The sequence below is a fragment of the Megalobrama amblycephala genome, linkage group LG11 (assembly GCF_018812025.1).
Source record: "Megalobrama amblycephala isolate DHTTF-2021 linkage group LG11, ASM1881202v1, whole genome shotgun sequence".
NCBI lineage: Eukaryota > Metazoa > Chordata > Actinopteri > Cypriniformes > Xenocyprididae > Megalobrama > Megalobrama amblycephala.
Genome location: NC_063054.1, coordinates 31,208,370 through 31,230,466, shown reverse-complemented (window position 1 = coordinate 31,230,466; position 22,097 = coordinate 31,208,370). Strand labels below are relative to the sequence as shown.

At 40.3% G+C, this 22,097-nt stretch overlaps 1 protein-coding gene across 1 annotated transcript; it reads right to left on the bottom strand.

The window, feature by feature from the left end:
• Nucleotides 1-9,709: 9,709 nt before the first annotated feature.
• On the bottom strand, nucleotides 9,710-21,866 carry smpdl3a (sphingomyelin phosphodiesterase acid like 3A). The gene is made up of 8 exons (XM_048207409.1): nucleotides 21,664-21,866; nucleotides 19,516-19,729; nucleotides 19,186-19,330; nucleotides 13,663-13,759; nucleotides 13,157-13,320; nucleotides 12,787-12,967; nucleotides 12,429-12,553; nucleotides 9,710-10,890 (listed from the first exon to the last, which is right to left on the bottom strand). The coding sequence occupies exons 1-8, from the start codon at nucleotides 21,785-21,787 to the stop codon at nucleotides 10,576-10,578; spliced, it is 1,365 nt and encodes a 454-aa protein (XP_048063366.1). The 5' UTR covers nucleotides 21,788-21,866; the 3' UTR covers nucleotides 9,710-10,575.
• Nucleotides 21,867-22,097: the final 231 nt, after the last annotated feature.

The window sequence follows — 22,097 nt, the reverse complement described above, 5'->3', positions numbered from 1 at the left end:
AGTCCAAAATGCAGCTGCTAGAGTTCTTTTCAGGTCAAAAAATATTAGATATTTTTATCATCACCTCTACATTGGTTACCTATAAAGTTCTGTATTGATTACATTGCTACTGATCTATAAGGCCCCAAATCTGTAAAGCTGCTTTGAAACGATATGTATTGTGAAAAGCTCTATACAAATAAATGTGAATTGAATTATTATTATTATTATTATTATTATTAATATATTGATGACTCAGTAACTTTCAGTTAAATTACATGGTCTATAAAATGAAAGTAAATGCATTCAATATTGGCAATAATAATAATAATAATATTAAAATATTAATTAAATACAATATTTAATACTAACAATAAATGTTATTGAAAAATACAGAAAAAATAAGAATATATTTTTAAAATTACATTTGGAGCAGTTTAATTAACTTATATTTAAAACCATTCTCAATTCAATTCTTAAATGCCACAGACCCTTACAGTACATACATAGGATACGCATCAACTGAAAAGAAAAACAAATTGGTCTAGGAAAATTGGTCAGTATACGCAGTCTTGTACATCTGGTGACATTATGATGTCATGCTGTACACAATAAATCTGTGATCAGTGTCTTAGTTACATATTGAGCCACAGCCTTTGAATATATCAAGAACAGACTGCAAATAATTCAACTTTCTGTATAATAACTTGCATGATTATTGTCTACTTGACCAGATGATGGCAGTATTGTGCCACAACTGTGGATTAACATTACATGTGGCTTACAAATAGGAGCATGCAATATAGTCATCTGACGATCCTATATGTCATTAAACCATAAAACACTGTAAAACTCACAATGAACCTCTTCATTCTTTAACAAGACAATGACACTGGAGTCATAAACATTGTATATACATATATGATACTGCTAATCATGTTGCATTTGAGGGGTACAACAATATTTTTGTGACTTACTAACAGGAATTACATTGATTGGAGGCTCTTGCTGTCAAGTAATAAAATAAGAGAGTGTAGCGACTCAGGCTGCCTCTTCATATCAGCGTAGCCTTCAACTCTAGATCACCTCTGGAGGTGGTGATGGGTGACTGCAGATCTGACCATGTGGAATAAGCCAACATCACTGTGACCCACAGCTCTGCTATGATCAGAGAGGTCATGCCCTTGTCTGGTTGCGTTTACAGTTAAAATGGCGGTTGGTGTATCACATCTGAGACGTCAACGGAGCAAAACTGTTTTCATTTAGTTTTTAATTGCAAAAAATTAGTGGACCTCAACACCAATATTTTACATTGGACATCAAGTGGCAACCCAACACAACATCAAAATTTTTTATCATACAAAAATCAAGACAAAATTTTCCAAACAAACAAAAAACAGTATACTAATATTACTGCATTGGTGCAAAATACCAGTTTGACTGGACGAAAAGACAACCAAAGATAAGGGAATGGATCAAATTTTGGATTTGCAATCCACCAAATGAAAACCACTGTTTTATATTACATAAATATTCATTTTGGTACCATTTAATCACTAGTACATACTGCTTTCTATTCGTAGTTCATTCAAACTACTTGACTTTTGAAGACTTTCCTTCTTTCAACATTCCTTAAAAGATACAATTCGTGTCAGACAGATTCCTTTTTGCTCAGCCTTGCTTTATTGCACATTGTATTTAGTCATCTAGGCACCATCTCTGAAGGTCTAATGTAGACTTTGTTGCATTTCCATTCTTTGTCAGAATGCCTTTCTGCAGTCAAAAGCATAAAATCAGGGAGAGTCTAGCATGGGTATCGGTTGACACTGATGTCATGGCCAAAGTGAAAGGCCATTGGCTGCAGAGACGCTGGCCTGTTCTTCACAAAGACATGAGAACAATCAACTTAAGATTCAATAAAGTTTGAAACCCTACTGATGCCTTCATATGGATTAATAAAGGAAGAAATGCCATTCAGGCATGATAACAAAGGAAAGCCGCAGTTGGGTGTGCTTCCCTGCTTTCACTAAAGCAAGTCTCCCCTCCCTCTTCCAACCACCCTCATTTTGTATGGGAATTACACAATCATTAAGGCTTTTCCCAAAATTGCATTGTGCCAGGCTCAATAAAGCATAAAGAAACAGAACAGTGAAGGAAATTCTAGGTCTAGTCTAATTCTAGTTGGGGAAATAATATTTTTAACCATTTATAAATAATATTTGTCGAAAGAGACGTTTTACGTTTGTCTCGTCACATTGAGGACTTACATGAATCACATAAATGCATATTTTCAATTCAAATCGGACATATTTGAGAAAAAAGTTTGACCATTTCTAACTATTGGGGGAGACCTCTATGTCTGGTACCACAAAGCCAGGAGCTAACAACTACACAAAAAAAACTTAGAAACTGCATAGCAACACCCTAGCAACCTAGAATACCTTAGCATCATGGTGGTAAGTTTAATAGTAATTTCTAGAGAAATTAAAAAAAAAAAAAATGTAAATCATTGATTTTTTTTCAGAGATTTTGGAATTTTATTGACATGACAGCATCACGCAGTTGCTGCAGATTTGTCGGCAAATCTCCCATTTCACCCCATCCTAAAGGCTTTGTTCAACATTGCTAATAATAATAATAATAATAATAAGAAATGTTTTTTGAGCACCAAATTTGATGATTTCAGAATTTCTAAAGGATCATGTGACACTGAAGGGAGTGACTGCTGAAAATTCAGTCATCACAGAATTACATTACATTTTTAAAATCTATTAAAAATAAAACATTATATACATTTATTTAGACTATATAAATTATAATATATTGTATGCATTAAATTTATACACAAATTATATATTCTTTATTTCCTAGTGTCAAATTCTCATAGGCTCATCAGTCAATGTCTAAATATAATTAAAACACAGTATGACACCAAGAAATAACACAAGAGTGCCAGTTAATCCTGATCTAGCAAGCAATGCATTCTTAGGTTCAATCACTCTGTTGTCCTTGAAAGCGGAGCCTTGGTTATGGTTGTGGTTAGCAAGACAATGCATGACACAAAGGGAAGCTACAGTCCATTTACTGTTCCTCAGTTTTTAAACAGAAAGCAGCTTTTCTCAGGACTTATGTTTGTGGGTTTTAACACTCACTGATATGGTGTCAGTTCTCTGAGGCATTCTGAGTGATTCTGAATGCAAACTTCTCCATTGTGCCGGACAAAAGAGCTATAAGAGCTAAAAAGGAAAGAGGAAGTGGCTCACAGCATTCAGTGCTGAGTGTGCACACGCAAACAAGCAAGCAAGAAAAAAAAACAGCAAGTCACATTTTAACACCACAAAAATTAAACTTTTGTCATTTACCGTCAAGAGCACTCAGACAAATTGGCAATGGCAAAACATCTACACTCTTGGGCAAAAAAACAAACAAAAATCTAATCAAACACACCTGAACAAGCAAATCAAGGCCTTCAGGATTACTTGGCTGTGGCTGAAATGGCCCCCCTATACCCTCATTCATTATTCCCTACACTAGTTTACTAATGTAGTTCACTAGAGAAAGTGAATGAAAACGAGTCAGTGAATTCAGACACTTGAGTGCGCCCGTGTCTGAATTCGCTCATTCACTTATTTGAAACCAAGCAAACTGGCAGCTCCAGTAATAAGATGAAAAGATTGATCTTGAACTCTGTCATGACAATTTAATCAATTAAAAATAATTTATACCTCTATGATATTATGCTGCAGCCACATTGGACCAGCGGTTTGGAAAATGGATGAATGGATGATTCAGCTGCGGGCGCCATCTTCTGGTCAGACTAGAGGTGCGTCCCAATTCGCGTACTTACGCACTATTCAATGACGTTTTTAGTATAAATAGTGCGAGTAGTGCATTCACACTGAAAGTTGCAAAAAGAAAAAGTACACTTTAAATACCTGGATGATGCACTAAATTAACGGAAAAAACGAAGTGTGGAATGTTGGACACTTCGTGCACTCAACTGTCGCAGCTTTAATTACGTAGCGGAGGGGAAGGGAGGATCGGACTCCGTTGTTAAATGACAAAATAACCTTATACAATTCATGCACTACATGGATGAGTGCATAGTGCACAAGTACATAGTGTATAAGTGCATAGTGTATAGTGCGTCATTTGGGACGCAACTAGGGAATTCATTCAGCACGCGACTCTCACAGTGCATTATGGGTATTATCTTGCCATTGAGTGTACATCAGTTGTACACTTTATTGCGGTGCATTGTGGGATTAAATAAGTTCACTTGATAACATTGACCATACTTGCCACACAGACATTAGAGATATGTTTTTAGAAAGCTGTCAACTTTTAAATGAAGTAAGCCAAACTGACATTACATTCTAGATGTACTTTTTATCAGTTCATGCATTCCATGAGTATCAAACCCATGACCTTGGCATTGCTAGCACCATGCTCTACTGTTTAAGCTACAGGAATGCCACTCAAAAATCTGTATTATCCAGCCATTTACACAATGTCAGAACATAGTGTAAGTATGCAAACTGAGATGCATCCGAAAACTGTTGCATCTAACAAAATACATACTTTTAGTACAGAGTTATTGCAAATTGGGACATAACAGACCTAGAATATCCAGCAAAGCACACCCATTTAGTACATAGTGTGAATAGAAATGTGCAGGGATGACGTATTTTAGCACTTCCGGTTCCATTGTCCTGAAGTCAGTGGGATTTTATACATGGGTTTTTGGCACAAGCTCAAGATATTTTCACATTTTATTCTACAATATAAAATACATCAGTAATATCCCCTTGTGGGTGGCAAAAGGCAGTTGCTAACAAGAGGCTAAATGGGACTACAGAAGTTGTCTGGGACATTAAACATCAGCAGCTCAACAGGTAAACTCATCTACTCATTCACTTTTACAGCCTCATTGTGTTTAGAATCACGCTCTTGCAAACTATATTAACTCAAACTTTCAGGGAAAATGTATTTAAATAAAGACTGAAAGAGTTGTAGAAAGCTAAATGAAAGCTTTTGTTGGTTACATGCAGAGATTATTTCTGTAATAATTCAAAAGCCAACCGAGAAATCCTATTGGGTTTTTGTCGATGGAACCAGGGTTATGCGAACTTCCGTGTTGGCCAACAAAAATATGTCATTACTGTAGCACTGGGACTAGCATAACTACAGTATTCAAATAAATACTATACTACTTTCTTAAAAATCCTGTAACTTAAACATCTAAAAGAAATGGACAAAACACATTGGGTTACAGAACTATGCTACATGAAAACAGGCCAAAGGCTTTGTAATAATAATTTCTGCCCCAAACTTAATCAACTGGTATGTAATCCCAAACGTTCATGCAGCCACTGCCTCAGCTCATAAAATTAACCAGCATATTCCATGAATTCCAATTCCCTGGGGGCTGCCATGGTTACACAATCACGACAGTAATCCACAGCTTAAATAGTGCAGTAGGTTAAGCATGCCCATCAAAGCAATAGTTTGAAGACTGAACAGGCTCTGATGAGGGCATAATGAGGCCCTGTAATCAGTGCCGAATTGACCCATGCCGGTCTCTAGCATTGACCTTCCCTGTTACAGCTCTTTAACTTCTAAAGTAGACACAGGACTGCCAGCCGAGCTGAATATATGTGACAGTAATAACTAGCTAATCGGCCAGAGAGTAATCTGTTATGATTAGACCCTGGGGTCTCATATGCTTACAACAAAGGATGTTTGAGGGTAAAAAAGATTTGTAGTAAGCAATATATTCTGGGACGATTTCCAAACTGCTAAATTTTTTATATATGTAATATAAGGGTCATTTTTCAAAATGTCTGACATTTATTTCTCTCTTTCTCAAAACACAAAACAAAACAAAACAAAACAAAACAAAACAAAACAAAACAAAACAAAACAAAACAAAACAAAACCAAAACAAAAACAAAACAAAAAACAAAACAGCTTGGAGAGTATTTCAAATGCTGGGTTCTGGTCTATGTATCAACCCCATTACCATAAAATTTTCCCCAAAACAAAAAACAAAACTGAACCCAGCATCTCAAATACTCGCCAGGTTATTTATCAACCCCATTACCATAATATTTCCCCCAAAACAAAAACAAAACAACTGTGGATAGAACTGAACCCAGCATTTGAAATACTCTCCAAGCTAAGAATCAACCCCATTACCATAATATTTTCCCCCCAAAACAAAACAAAATAAAACAAAAAACAATTGTGGAGAGAACTGAACCCAGCATTTGAAATTCTCTCCAGGTTATGCATCAACTCAATTACCATAATATTTCCCCCAAAATAAAACAAAACAAAAATCAAAAACAAAACAACTGTGGATAGAACTGAACCCAGCATTTGAAATACTCTCCAGGGTAAGAACCAACCCCATTACCATAATATTTTTCCCCAAAACAAAACAAAACCCAGCATTTGAAATACTCTCTCGGCTATGTATAAACCCCATTACCATAATATTTTCCACAAAACAAAAACAAAACAAAACAAAACAAAACAAAACAAAAAACAATTGTGGACAGAACTGAACCCAGCATTTGAAATTCTCTCCAGGTTATGCATCAACCCCATTACCATAATATTTCCCCCAAAACAAAACAAAACAAAACAAAACAAAACAAAACAAAACAAAACAAAACAAAACAAAACAAAACAAAACAAAACAAAACAAAACAAAACAAAACAAAACAAAACAAAACAAAACAAAAAACAATTGTGGACAGAACTGAACCCAGCATTTGAAATTCTCTCCAGGTTATGCATCAACCCCATTACCATAATATTTCCCCCAAAACAAAACAAAAAACAAAAAACAATTGTGGAGAGAACTGAACCCAGCATTTGAAATTCTCTCCAGGGTAAGAACCAACCCCATTACCATAATATTTTTCCCCAAAACAAAACAAAACCCAGCATTTGAAATACTCTCTCGGCTATGTATAAACCCCATTACCATAATATTTTCCACAAAACAAAAACAAAACAAAACAAAACAAAACAAAACAAAAAACAATTGTGGACAGAACTGAACCCAGCATTTGAAATTCTCTCCAGGTTATGCATCAACCCCATTACCATAATATTTCCCCAAAACAAAACAAAACAAAACAAAACAAAACAAAACAAAACAAAACAAAACAAAACAAAACAAAACAAAACAAAACAAAACAAAACAAAACAAAACAAAACAAAACAAAACAAAACAAAACAAAACAAAACAAAACAAAACAAAACAAAACAAAAAAAAAAACAATTGTGGATAGAACTGAACCCAGCATTTGAAATTCTCTCCAGGTTATGCATCAACCCCATTACCATAATATTTCCCCCAAAACAAAACAAAAAACAAAAAACAATTGTGGAGAGAACTGAACCCAGCATTTGAAATTCTCTCCAGGTTATGCATCAACTCAATTACCATAATATTTCCCCCAAAATAAAACAAAACAAAAAACAAAAACAAAACAACTGTGGATAGAACTGAACCCAGCATTTGAAATACTCTCCAGGGTAAGAATCAACCCATTTACCATAATATTTTTCCCCAAAACAAAACAAAAACCAGCATTTGAAATACTCTCTCGGCTATGTATAAACCCCATTACCATAATATTTTCCACAAAACAAAAACAAAACAAAACAAAACAAAAAACAATTGTGGACAGAACTGAACCCAGCATTTGAAATTCTCTCCAGGTTATGCATCAACCCCATTACCATAATATTTCCCCCAAAACAAAACAAAAAACAAAAAACAATTGTGGAGAGAACTGAACCCAGCATTTGAAATTCTCTCCAGGTTATGCATCAACTCAATTACCATAATATTTCCCCCAAAATAAAACAAAACAAAAAACAAAAACAAAACAACTGTGGATAGAACTGAACCCAGCATTTGAAATACTCTCCAGGGTAAGAATCAACCCCATTACCATAATATTTTTCCCCAAAACAAAACAAAAACCAGCATTTGAAATACTCTCTCGGCTATGTATAAACCCCATTACCATAATATTTTCCACAAAACAAAAACAAAACAAAACAAAACAAAAAACAATTGTGGACAGAACTGAACCCAGCATTTGAAATTCTCTCCAGGTTATGCATCAACCCCATTACCATAATATTTCCCCCAAAACAAAACAAAAAACAAAAACAATTGTGGAGAGAACTGAACCCAGCATTTGAAATTCTCTCCAGGTTATGCATCAACTCAATTACCATAATATTTCCCCCAAAATAAAACAAAACAAAAAACAAAAACAAAACAACTGTGGATAGAACTGAACCCAGCATTTGAAATACTCTCCAGGGTAAGAATCAACCCCATTACCATAATATTTTTCCCCAAAACAAAACAAAAACCAGCATTTGAAATACTCTCTCGGCTATGTATAAACCCCATTACCATAATATTTTCCACAAAACAAAAACAAAACAAAACAAAACAAAAAACAATTGTGGACAGAACTGAACCCAGCATTTGAAATTCTCTCCAGGTTATGCATCAACCCCATTACCATAATATTTCCCCCAAAACAAAACAAAACAAAAAACAATTGTGGACAGAACTGAACCCAGCATTTGAAATTCTCTCCAGTTTATGCATCAACCCCATTACCATAATATTTCCCCCAAAATAAAACAAAACAAAAAACAAAACAAAAAACAAAAACAAAACAACTGTGGACAGAACTGAACCCAGCATTTGAAATACTCTCCAGGTCCAGGCTATGTATCAACCCCATTACCATAATATTTTCCACAAAACAAAAACAAAACTGAACCAAGCATATGAAATACTCTTCAGACTATGTATCAACCCCATTGCCATATTTTCCACAATAAAATAAAATAATAATAATTAAAAAAATACTAATTGTGGACAGAACTGAACCCAGCATATGAAATACTCTCCAGACTATGTACCAACCCCATTACCATAAAAACAAAACAAAAAACAGAAACAGTAATTATGGACAGAACTAAGCCTAGCATTTGAAATACTCTCTGTTCCAGGATAACGTCTTCTGCTCACCAAGAAGCGAGACAAAGCTCTCTGAGATTTATGTGCCTGTCAAACCCTGGCCCACCTCGGTACAGCCCTGTGTGGCCTGCGCTTAAAAAAGCCATCCCTTCTTCAGCGCCACCAGTGCGGCAGGGCAAATATTGACCCGTCCCTCTTACAGATGAGTCTCTATGGGGAACTCTGAGGAACACGATTGGCAGATCACTGATGAATGCTGATTAGGGCATCTTAGCCAGTCGTTAAAACAACCTGCCAGAGTTACCACGGCGCCCCCTTTATCTCTGTGTCAACTTTCTGGCTCCACAATCCTTTCCACAAACCATTGTGAGTCATCAAAGGCAGTGTAGCGCTTGAATGCCAATGACCGCATGAGGAGGGGGTCCAGACAAATGAACTAGAGAACATTTCATAAGACCCTCAGTGGAGGCAGTGAGCAGACAGTAGCCCTGCAAGGGGTCTAAGTGTGTATGGGGCCTCTGAGTGGGGCACACAGGGATGGAGGCTCGGACTGGATTTTATGCATGGTTTCCATGCTTACAACTAGTGTGGTGTAGTAAAGATTGACTAGATATAACAGGTACAACACAACAAACTTTCAAAATAATGAAAGCAAACTAAAATCAGCATTAGAAAGACTTAATGAAGCACAAAAACAATAAATAGCTTGTAAAATGTCAAATTTTATTCTTTTTTTTTTTTGTGCAAGGAAGACTGTGGCTACATTCAGCCACATAGAAGAGTGGTCCAATCAAATAAAAAGTTTTTCTCCTTAATTTTTAGCAGCATATATATTTATAGCAGCATATTTATTTATTTATTTATTTATTTTTAATTACTTTTGATTCAAAGTAAACGCATTACAATCATTTTAAAAGAAATTAAAAAAAAAAAAAAGTTTAAAGTGCCTCAGAATCAGTATCAGTTTTCACAGTAAATCTCAAAAACAATGTAATGCTTCACCACAAAATGAATAAGAATTAATACATTATATTTTGCTTAAAATTAAGTATTTAATCACCATAGTATTTGTTGTACAGCCTTTTTTTTGTTGTTTAAATTAGTATTAATATTACAGTAAAAACACCATTAAAAATAGTGGCATTTACCAATAATGATAATAATAATAATAATAATAATAATAATAATAATAATAATAATAATAATAATAATAATAATAATAATAATAATAATCAAATGTTAAATGCCTGGATGCATCATGATACTGAGAATTTTTAAGGGGAAATGCGGTTAAATGGTCATGAATATAATGAAAATAAATGAAAAAAAATTTTTATGGTCTTAAATTAAGCTTCATTTTATTTACATACATTTTGAATTCCTTTTTCCCCCTTTGGTTTTGGGGTGAAGTAAGACATGTTTTTCTGAGGTTCACTGTTTTATTATTATTATTATTCTTTACATAAAAAAAGTTCCCTGATTTCTTTTAATCTAAAAAGATTAAAACCATTTTTAGAGAGTTTGAAGTGAGTAAAATGAAGTATCTACTCCAGAACTGTAACATCAGCTCAATCTTTCCGTCTCCCGGCACTCGCAATGCACTGCAAGTAGGTCTCGCGATCCAAAAAGTGCACAGCACACACCTGAAGCGTTTTGCAGACATTATCGCATGTGATGGTTAAGTTGTAGCTCACCATAAAATGGTTAAAATACTTCTCAAAGGCTTTGCTCTTTGGCTGCTCAAACCTAAGAGCAAGTTCATGCAAGTTGTGGGGCTGAATGTCTTCGATATCAAAAGCCTCAGTCATAATGTATTCCAACTTCCACTCTGACCTTTTTTCCAGGTTTGCTTCGGTGAGATTTAAATAGAACTGCCAAATATCCTTTGGAGGAAAAAAAGTGAGAGAGTGATTATTACAAGGGATGCAATTGAAGAGCCACGCTTTGAGCTGACACCTTGATTAAAACACAGCATGTAATTAGAACTGACACAGCCATTAATCATTCAGAAACAGGAATTGCTCTAGAAACAGAAACATTGGTGGTGCAGGAATGACCTCACACAAAAAACACTCACATTTATTAGAATTAAGTCAAACATTTAGCTTCAAACAGCTCAAAATATCTGAATTAAAAGACATTTTAACAAAAGGCAGGGCACTAATTTATGGAATCTTGTTTCCACTTTGGAATAAAATATAAAAAAGCTAACTGTGGCTTTTATCTCACAAATCTGACTTTTTTTCCCCCTCACAATTTGGACTTTTTAACTCACAATTGCAAGTTTAGATCTCAATTCTGAGAAAAAAAAAGTCATAATTGCTAGCTATCAACTTGCTATTGTAAGATAAAAGTCAGAATTGCAAGTTTATATCTCGCAGTTCTGACTTTTGACTCATATAAACTCGCAATTCTGGGAAAACAGCTGAATTGTTAGATATAAAGTCAAGTCAAGTCACCTTTATTTATATAGCGCTTTTTACAATGCAGATTGTGTCAAAGCAGCTTTACATTGATAACTGGTACATAATTTTTGCTGCACAGCAGCTCTTCAAGAATAGTGTCAATGCAGGCAGATCAAAGCACTGTTGAATAAATGTCAAGAATACTGTTGAATATCAAATGTCAAGTGTCCCCAACTAAGCAAGCCAAAGGCGACAGCGGCAAGGAACCCAAACTCCAACAATAAACTTGCAATTGCAAGAAAAAAAGTCAGAATTGTGAGATAAAAAGTTGCAGTTGTGCAATTACTTGCTTTAGTATCAGAATTAAAAGACATTCTAACACAAGGCACTAATATATGGAAGCTTGTTTGAGCCTCGGCATAAAATATAAAAAAGGTAATTGCGACTTTTTATCTCACAAATCTGACTTTTTTCATGCAATGGCGAGTTTATCTCAATTCTGAGAAAAAAAAGTCAGAATAGCAAAGACTCCAACCAAGAACGATAACTATAACGATAAAGATATGGTTCTAAAAACAAAAGAATAGCAGAGTCCACACCACAGCTATAACGACGGCACCGAGAAACGATATAGTTGGAATTACTTTCAGACCACTTTTTTTTTATTTTTCCAGCCGATGAACAATAAAAACATTGACAGCCAATCAGAATCCATCCTGCTTTATAGAGCTTTAACAAAACTGCAACATGCTTAAAATAAACAGAACAATATTGTCTGCTGGTGTGGACGCTAATATAGTTATCGCTATAATTATCTTTCTTGGTGTGAACGGGCCTTTATGAACTCTGAAATGCGAAAAAATAAATGTTTGTGAGATAAAAAGTCGCAATTACCTTTTAGATTTTTTTATTCCATGATGGAAGCAAGCTTCCATACTAATAATTATAAGTTTGTGCGAATAATAATAAGAATGTGCTAAAAGTAAATAAATCAGCGCTAGTAGGTGGAGACTTACCAGTAAACCATAATTCTCAGGGTGGTACAGATACGCACGGAGGCCAGGGTTGTTTGAATATGGCTCCAACAGACTTCTGATAGGTGTAACAGCAGGTGTGACAAATATAGAGTTCACAGGTTTCCCTTGAACAAATGCATTAATGGTACATAAATCAGTATGATCAATGATCTATAACTTAGCTATACAGCAGAGCACAGTTTCAAATTCTGCATCCCACAATGCATCCATTGACCATTTCTATTTACACAAATGAACCAGTCATAATATTAGTTATGAATTTTTAAAATCTTTTTCTTGACTCATGTTTTGATCAAAAACAAAAAATAATTTGAATTTCTTAAAAATATTAATGTACCTTGGTGATCCAGCAGAACCATTATGCTGTCTCGATGAGTGTGACCGTAGAATTGACCCTGAACAACGTCACTGTAGTTGCGAAATATTTTGACCAGTTGTTCATTGTAGCTTTCTCGGATGGCTGTTGTATTTATAGCATAGGGTAGGTAACCGATGGGGACGTGAGCAATTACATAGACCTCAGAGGAACAGATGACAGTTAAATTAAGGTCAGCAGTCACTCATACACTGCTGACGTCACTTACATGGACATACCACTATGCAAGTCTTAATTTACAGCCTTCTAACAAAATGGCCTCTTATGATCAGTGCAACAGGCTCTTTCTAAAATTAAAATGCCTTGTAGAAAGCAGACAGAATAAACTCACCTTCTCCATGTTTTGTCTTGAGAGCTCAAGTGTTTCCTGAAGCCACTGGAACTGCCCGGCAGGATCAGACATATTTACAGTCACTTCATTAGGACTGTAGTACAGGTTTGTGTTGAGACTCACCAGACGGAGGCCGGGTTTGATCACGAGAGAGTAAAAGCCACCTTCATGCAAACAAGTGACATACAAAGAGCATTAACTCACTGTATTGTCACAGCTAAAGTCCACTGTTAGGCACAATGCATCAAAGTACCAGTGAAAAAATAACAATATTGTAACAACATTGTAATATGGTATATACGCATTTCCACATAGCAGCATTTACATTGTCTTTGAAGAAATAGTCCCATGACAGTCACAGGGACGAAAACAGTGGCTAGATGAATAGGGTATTTTAGCAAGGCTAAAACTTTATATTGACCAATCAGCATCCATTATCTCCAAATAATGCACTAATTTAAATGTTCCCATATGTTCTCATTCATGTCTTCCTAATCAGCAGTTACCTTTTTGCAAAGTAGCTACAGCTGCTGGGTTCAACCACGGAGACCAGAGTTTTGCTACAGCATCGTAAATTGCATTCGCAGATGTTGGCAACTGATCCTAAGATGATTTAAAGCAAGATTAGCACACACACACAGCATAAAATATTTTGAATATTCAAAACAGCATCCTATACTGCTCTCTTAGATGAAAAGGTTCAATACAGAACCTTAAAAGCTTCAGTCAGATGCTTCATATATAGAACCTTTTAAGAATTTAAAATCATTTCATGGATTTCGTTTTAATTAAATAATTTTTTAAAATTAATTTTTAGTTAATTACATTTTATGAATTGAACAGCCCATAAACAGAAAAAAAAACATGAACATGAAAGTATTATGCAATCATTTAATCATTTGTAATTATTTTGCCTTATATAGAACCGTTTTGGCATAAAGTGTTCTTTAAAATTGAGGTTCTATATAGAACATCATTGAATCTTTTTTCTAAAAGTACTTAGTATTTCAGCAGTATCCAGCAAGCATACTGTTCCAAATTAAGCAATACATGGCAGCGCATGCAGTTTCAAATACATCCCACAATGCAGTGCACTCACCATTTCCATTTTCATAAAGCAACCAGAGGTAATATCAGTAATGAATTTTTAACATCTTTTTCTTGATATACATTTTGATCAAATTGGCCAAAGATAAGATGTTTTTACATAAAATTTAATTAAAAATGTTAAACTTAATGCCACTCAATGCCCCCAATGAAGTGATTTTTTTTTGTCACATAATTGTTTTTATGCACATATACATATTATATATATATATAATTTTTTTTTTTTTTTTTTTTTTTTTTTTTTCAGTGCATGCTTTGCAGCAAGCTGTCACGGTAGCAAACACGGAGACAAGAGACAGATCCAAATGCAGGTAAGTTTAATGGGTAATCCAATATCGTGAATCCATAAACAGGCCAGGGTCAAAATCCAGAATAGCAGTCCATACAAAAACAGGCACAAAAACAGGGAACAAGAAACAACACAGACCGGGAAATGTGAACTGAAAACTCCATGACTAGAACAGAAACCAACAGGGTATAAATAGACAGACACTGATAACATAATACAAGACAGCTGTGAGTAATGAAGTGATCATGAGATAATGAGTCCGGCAGTGCGTTATGGGTAATGAAGTCCACGGGGTGAAAACAAAAGTCCAGGATGGAGTGCCCTCTAGTGGCTGATCGGGCACTCACACTAATGATCATGACATTACCCCCCCTCAAAGGAGCGGCTACCAGACGCTCCACCAGACAAAAACGAAAAAAAAACAAAAACACAAAAACTCAGGAGGGAGGTGGACAGGAGGAGGATCAGGGGGAGGGATGGCGGGCCAGGTCCAGAGTCCCCAACAGAAGGCCAGGGCGGTGCTGGAGGAACTGACCAGGCGGGCGCCAGCAGGCCTGGAGTCCTGGCCGATTGCCAGGGTGGCGCTGGAGGAACTAACCAGGCGGGTTCCCGCAGGTCTGGGGTCCAGGCTGAACACCAGGGCGGCACTGGAGGAACTGACCAGGCTGGTTCCAGCGGTTCTGGAGTCCTGGCTGAGTGCCAGGGTGGCGCTGGAGGAACTGACCAGGCGGGCACTGGCAGGTCTGGATTCCTGGCTGAGTGCCAGGGCGGTGCTGGAGGAACAGACCAGGCGGGTCTCAACGGTTCTGGTAGCCTGGGCAGAGGCGGCAGGGCAGAAGGCTTGGACGGCGGCGGCAGGACTAGCCAAGGGTGCTTCGTGGCCATATCAGGGCGAGCGGGCAGCTCGGTGACGGCCTCCGTGGCCATATCAGGGAGAGCGGACAGCTCGGTGACGGTTTCCGTGGCCAGCTCTGGCTGCTCAGGAGGCAGGGCAAGGCGCTTAGTTGGCGCCGGCAGGGCAAGGCGCTTAGTTGGCGCCGGCAGGGCAAGGCGCTTAGTTGGCGCCGGCAGGGCAAGGCGCTTAGTTGGCGCCGGCAGGGCAAGGCGCTTAGTTGGCGCCGGCAGGGCAAGGCGCTTAGTTGGCGCCGGCAGGGCAAGGCGCTTAGTTGGCGCCGGCAGGGCAAGGCGCTTAGTTGGCGCCGGCAGGGCAAGGCGCTTAGTTGGCGCCGGCAGGGCAAGGCGCTTAGTTGGCGCCGGCAGGGCAAGGCGCTTAGTTGGCGCCGGCAGGGCAAGGCGCTTAGTTGGCGCCGGCAGGGCAAGGCGCTTAGTTGGCGCCGGCAGGGCAAGGCGCTTAGTTGGCGCCGGCAGGGCAAGGCGCTTAGTTGGCGCCGGCAGGGCAAGGCGCTTAGTTGGCGCCGGCAGGGCAAGGCGCTTAGTTGGCGCCGGCAGGGCAAGGCGCTTAGTTGGCGCCGGCAGGGCAAGGCGCTTAGTTGGCGCCGGCAGGGCAAGGCGCTTAGTTGGCGCCGGCAGGGCAAGGCGCTTAGTTGGCGCCGGCAGGGCAAGGCGCTTAGTTGGCGCCGGCAGGGCAAGGCGCTTAGTTGGCGCCGGCAGGGCAAGGCGCTTAGTTGGCGCCGGCAGGGCAAGGCGCTTAGTTGGCGCCGGCAGGGCAAGGCGCTTGGAGAACCAACGAACAACCTCTAGAGTGGTCTCCAGGCCTTGTAGGATGGAGGAAGCCCTTTTCCTCCTTCTCCTCCGCTTATGAGGGTGAGGCGGTGGCTCACCCAAAATGGACTCACTGGCTGGAGCGGACTTACTGGCTGGAGCGGCCTCTGGAGCGGACTCACTGGCTGGAGCGGGCTCTGGAGCGGACTCACTGGCTGGAGCGGACTCACTGGCTGGAGCGGGCTCTGGAGCGGACTCACTGGCTGGAGCGGGTTCACTGACTGGAGCGGGCTCTGGAGAGGGCTCACTGGCTGGAGCGGACTCACTGGCTGGAGCGGACTCTGGAGAGGGCTCACTGGCTGGAGCGGACTCACTGGCTGGAGCGGGCTCTGGAGCGGACTCACTGGCTGGAGCGGGTTCACTGGCTGGAGCGGGCTCTGGAGAGGGCTCACTGGCTGGAGCGGACTCACTGGCTGGAGCGGGTTCACTGACTGGAGCGGGCTCTGGAGAGGGCTCACTGGCTGGAGCGGACTCACTGGCTGGAGCGGGCTCTGGAGAGGGCTCACAGGCTGGAGCGGACTCACTGACTGGAGCGGGCTCTGGAGCGGACTCACTGGCTGGAGCGGACTCACTGGCTGGAGCGGGCTCTGGAGAGGGCTCACTGGCTGGAGCGGACTCACTGACTGGAGCGGGCTCTGGAGAGGGCTCACTGGCTGGAGCGGACTCACTGGCTGGAGCGGGCTCTGGAGCGGGTTCACTGGCTGGAGCGGGCTCTGGAGCGGGTTCACTGACTGGAGCGGGCTCTGGAGCGGACTCACTGGCTGGAGCGGGTTCACTGACTGGAGCGGGCTCTGGAGAGGGCTCACTGGCTGGAGCGGACTCACTGGCTGGAGCGGGCTCTGGAGAGGGCTCACTGGCTGGAGCGGGCTCTGGAGCGGGTTCACTGGCTGGAGCGGGCTCTGGAGCGGGCTCTGGAGCGGGTTCACTGGCTGGAGCGGGCTCACTGGCTGGAGCGGACTCTGGAGAGGGCTCACTGGCTGGAGCGGACTCACTGGCTGGAGCGGGCTCTGGAGCGGACTCACTGGCTGGAGCGGGTTCACTGGCTGGAGCGGGCTCTGGAGAGGGCTCACTGGCTGGAGCGGACTCACTGGCTGGAGCGGGTTCACTGACTGGAGCGGGCTCTGGAGAGGGCTCACTGGCTGGAGCGGACTCACTGGCTGGAGCGGGCTCTGGAGAGGGCTCACAGGCTGGAGCGGACTCACTGACTGGAGCGGGCTCTGGAGCGGACTCACTGGCTGGAGCGGACTCACTGGCTGGAGCGGGCTCTGGAGAGGGCTCACTGGCTGGAGCGGACTCACTGACTGGAGCGGGCTCTGGAGAGGGCTCACTGGCTGGAGCGGACTCACTGGCTGGAGCGGGCTCTGGAGCGGGTTCACTGGCTGGAGCGGGCTCTGGAGCGGGTTCACTGACTGGAGCGGGCTCTGGAGCGGACTCACTGGCTGGAGCGGGTTCACTGACTGGAGCGGGCTCTGGAGAGGGCTCACTGGCTGGAGCGGACTCACTGGCTGGAGCGGGCTCTGGAGAGGGCTCACTGGCTGGAGCGGGCTCTGGAGCGGGTTCACTGGCTGGAGCGGGCTCTGGAGCGGGTTCACTGGCTGGAGCGGGCTCTGGAGCGGGTTCACTGGCTGGAGCGGGCTCTGGAGCGGACTCACTGGCTGGAGCGGACTCACTGGCTGGAGCGGACTCACTGGCTGGAGCGGACTCACTGGCTGGAGCGGACTCACTGGCTGGAGCGGACTCACTGGCTGGAGCGGACTCACTGGCTGGAGCGGACTCACTGGCTGGAGCGGACTCTGGAGCGGACTCACTGGCTGGAGCGGGTTCACTGGCTGGAGCCGGCTCACTGGCTGGAGCCGGCTCACTGGCTGGAGCCGGCTCACTGGCTGGAGCCGGCTCACTGGCTGGAGCCGGCTCACTGGCTGGAGCCGGCTCACTGGCTGGAGCCGGCTCACTGGCTGGAGCCGGCTCACTGGCTGGAGCCTTCTTCCTTCTCCTCCTCCTCCTTTTACCGGGGTGAAGCAGAGGTTCAGTGCCCACCTCCTCTGTGGCTTCTGGAACGGATTCACTGGCTGGAGCATGCACACTGCCTGGTTGACACGGTGAGGCCCTCCTACTCCGACGTTCGAGGTAATGGACAAACCTCCAAAAATCCAGATCACCCAGTCTCTCCATCTCCCACCACGGCAACGAGTCATCCAAACAATTATTCAGAAGGTCCTTTAAGACCGCATCATTATAACCCAACCCTACCGCCAGGGTCCAAAATAATTGTGCCAAACCACCCACCTTACTGCCCTGTTGCCTCAGGGTGGTTAAGTTCTCCAGGCGAGCCATCCGTTCCTCTGCAGTGGTAGGAGGAGTGATAAAGATTCCCATCCTGCTGGATCCTTAGGTGATGGAGTTTTCTGTCACGGTAGCAAACACGGAGACAAGAGACAGATCCAAACGCAGGTAAGTTTAATGGGTAATCCAATATCGTGAATCCATAAACAGGCCAGGGTCAAAATCCAGAATAGCAGTCCATACAAAAACAGGCACAAAAACAGGGAACAAGAAACAACACAGACCGGGAAATGTGAACTGAAAACTCCATGACTAGAACAGAAACCAACAGGGTATAAATAGACAGACACTGATAACATAATACAAGACAGCTGTGAGTAATGAAGTGATCATGAGATAATGAGTCCGGCAGTGCGTTATGGGTAATGAAGTCCACGGGGTGAAAACAAGAGTCCAGGATGGAGTGCCCTCTAGTGGCTGATCGGGCACTCACACTAATGATCATGACACAAGCAGTATGCAAATATTCTATTTAAACAACTTAAAAATGTCTGGCCTTTATTTAACCCTAGAACCGTTGTCTTGGATATAACTCCTAGAACTCTAGTTGCCCTGGAATTTGAAATACCTGTGGCCAGTAGTCGTGGTTGCCCAGGGCAGGGTAAACCGGCAGCTGTGGGAAGAACTGACGTATGGTGTGAGTCATATTGGCAATAACGTTGATCACAACATCAGTAGACAGCTCTTCTTTAGGGACATGTGGAGGGCTGTCTCTGCAGTGAGGGGTACAATAATTTAAATACAAGTTAATGAGAAATATTGAAGACTAAAACTAAAGCTCATTAGCTCTCAAATTCAATAATCTCCCACTTTCAAGTAGGAAAATGATACCCAATGTGTAACCCAATATGTGATTACAAAGAACAGCTGCAAGACAACAATTTAGTTTGCTCTATACCCTGTCCATATAATGAACTCGGGCTGCAGGTCCTCTTGTTTCATGTAACTGAATGCTGAGAGAATGAGCTGGTATGGGGAATCACACAGGAAATCTCCAAACACTCCTGGGTCCAATGCAGGAACACCCTTGGAGGAGAAACACACTTTGGTGTGGTCTTCTGTGACATGGTAGGTTGGATCCAAGTGCAGGTCTGAGATATGCCAGAATTTAGCTGGAATTTAAAATGATGAAGTTAAAAGCCATTTGACATATATGCAAAATAATTGGGCATTCAAAATTACCGATTTCGGTACCAAGTCGATACTGAAATTTAAAAAATGTGACGATACCAGCATTTCCCCCTAGCAATTTGAGTGCTGTTGAGCGGATTCATAAACACCTCTGATTGGCTATTGTGTTCAAGTGCTCAACATATATGTCTGTGATTGGCTACAATGATCACCGCTTCAAAAACATGTTGTAAATCCACATATTTGACAATCTCCACCAAGCGCTTACACAGATACATACAGGAACGTTTGATAGCAGGCGTCCCAACAAGAGCACAAAATATTGAAAATTACATTCATTTAAAAAAAAAAAGGAAATAGTCAACTCGTTAAATAGTCAGATCATATAAATGTAATAATACACCATTTTAATAATCTTTGTAACTTCAAATTCTTTGTATATGTATGTCTCTGTACATACATATTTAATAAATATAAAAGATATAACAATATATATACACACATACACATATATATATATATATATATATATATATATATATATATATATATATATATATATATATATATATATATATATATATATATATATATATATATATATTTTTTTTTTTTTTTTTTTTTTTGAAACATGTCACCAGGAATCTTGTTTACAGTAACTGTTCATAAAATTGTGAAAAACCATTATGTATCAGCCTAATTCAATATCCAAGTTAAATATCAAATATCCTTTAATTTCTCTTTAAGCCACAGAAAATCTCATTTCACTAACTCTCATTTCAGCACAACAGCACATTTATTGCATGGCTATATGCTTTTCTTAATGTAATTTAAGTAATATGTTTATCTTTCAGATGAAACCTGATTTCCTTGACTGTCATAATTTATTTATTTTAAATGAAGTAGCCAGATTGAAAGAGTAATTTTAAAAAGACGGTTTGATGTTACGGTATATTGATGACACTTACTTTATTGATCTTCACATAATATTTTTTGTTTAGTGCTGGACCAACTATATTACAAGATGTTTCCATTCATTTGCTCTAATAATGTATCAGATGATACATCATCATTGTGGTGTACATACTCTTATTAAAATGTTAAAAAAAATTATGAATACATGCACCTTGATGTTAAGAGATGCATATTTTCTTTGTGTTTTATGAACCAAGAAAAGAGTCTTAGGCCTGGCATCACAGACAAGACTTATATTAAGCCAGGGGTAGGCCTTTGTTAAATTAGGACATTTAAGTAACTTGTATATACATGCCTTAGAAAAAGATAAAACAATGGCACTGACATATTTTTAAGTTGCTTTCAGTTAAAACAGCTCAGGATAGTTCACCCAAAAATGAAAATTCTGCCATCATTTACTCACCCTCAAGTTGTTCTAAACCTGTATACATTTCTTTGTTCTGCTGAACACAAAAGGAAGATATTTAATTTCTTCTTAGAATGTTTGTAACCAAGCAGATCTCTCCCCCCATTGACTACCATAGTAGGGAAAAATACGACATCTGTTTGGTTACAAACATTCTTAGAAATATCTTCCTTTTTGTACAGCAGAAAAAAAGAAATGTATACAGGATTGAAACAACTTGAGGGTGAGTAAATTATGACAGAATTTTCATTTTTGAGGGAACTATCCCTTTAAGAGACTGTGAAACCGGGCATCAAACTCCCAAACAACATACTGCAAAGTGCAAACTAACTGCAAACATGGACAACAACAACAACAACTAAATGTAACGTTACAAGAATTTCTGATTCTACAGAAGAAATGACAAGGCATGTCTGTTAAAAACGCCAAAAAACAGACCAGCAAATGCGGGACAGAGTAAAATTATGCATAAAGCCAACTTCAGGAGGAGACATGAAGCACCTTTAACAGCTGAGCAGCTTCTGAAACACTTACATGCGCTCTGCAGGTGTTTGAAGACATTATTAACCGGCGCAGAAGAAACCTGCAGGTAAAAAACATGACTAAACACGCATAATAGAACAAGTAAAGTCATCCCTGCGCGTGCCTGTTTGTACATTAAACCCTTCTTGAGTAAACCAAAACAGGAAAAACAACGACTCTCACTCGACGCTTTGTTTGCGCAACCTTCTGCAGTCACGTGCACTGATTGGTCATCACTGATTGGACATCACCTTACCTATATATTTGCATAAACGTAAAAGATAGCTTAGAAAAACTTATAAATTGTTTTGGTCAACAGAAACTGTGCATTGTAAAATTACAAAACAACGTTCCCGATTATGATAGTAGGCTATTGAACTCAGTTTTTGTCAGCCATCTTAATATAGGTAGGGTGTACATTAATCTCATGAATGAACACACAAGTC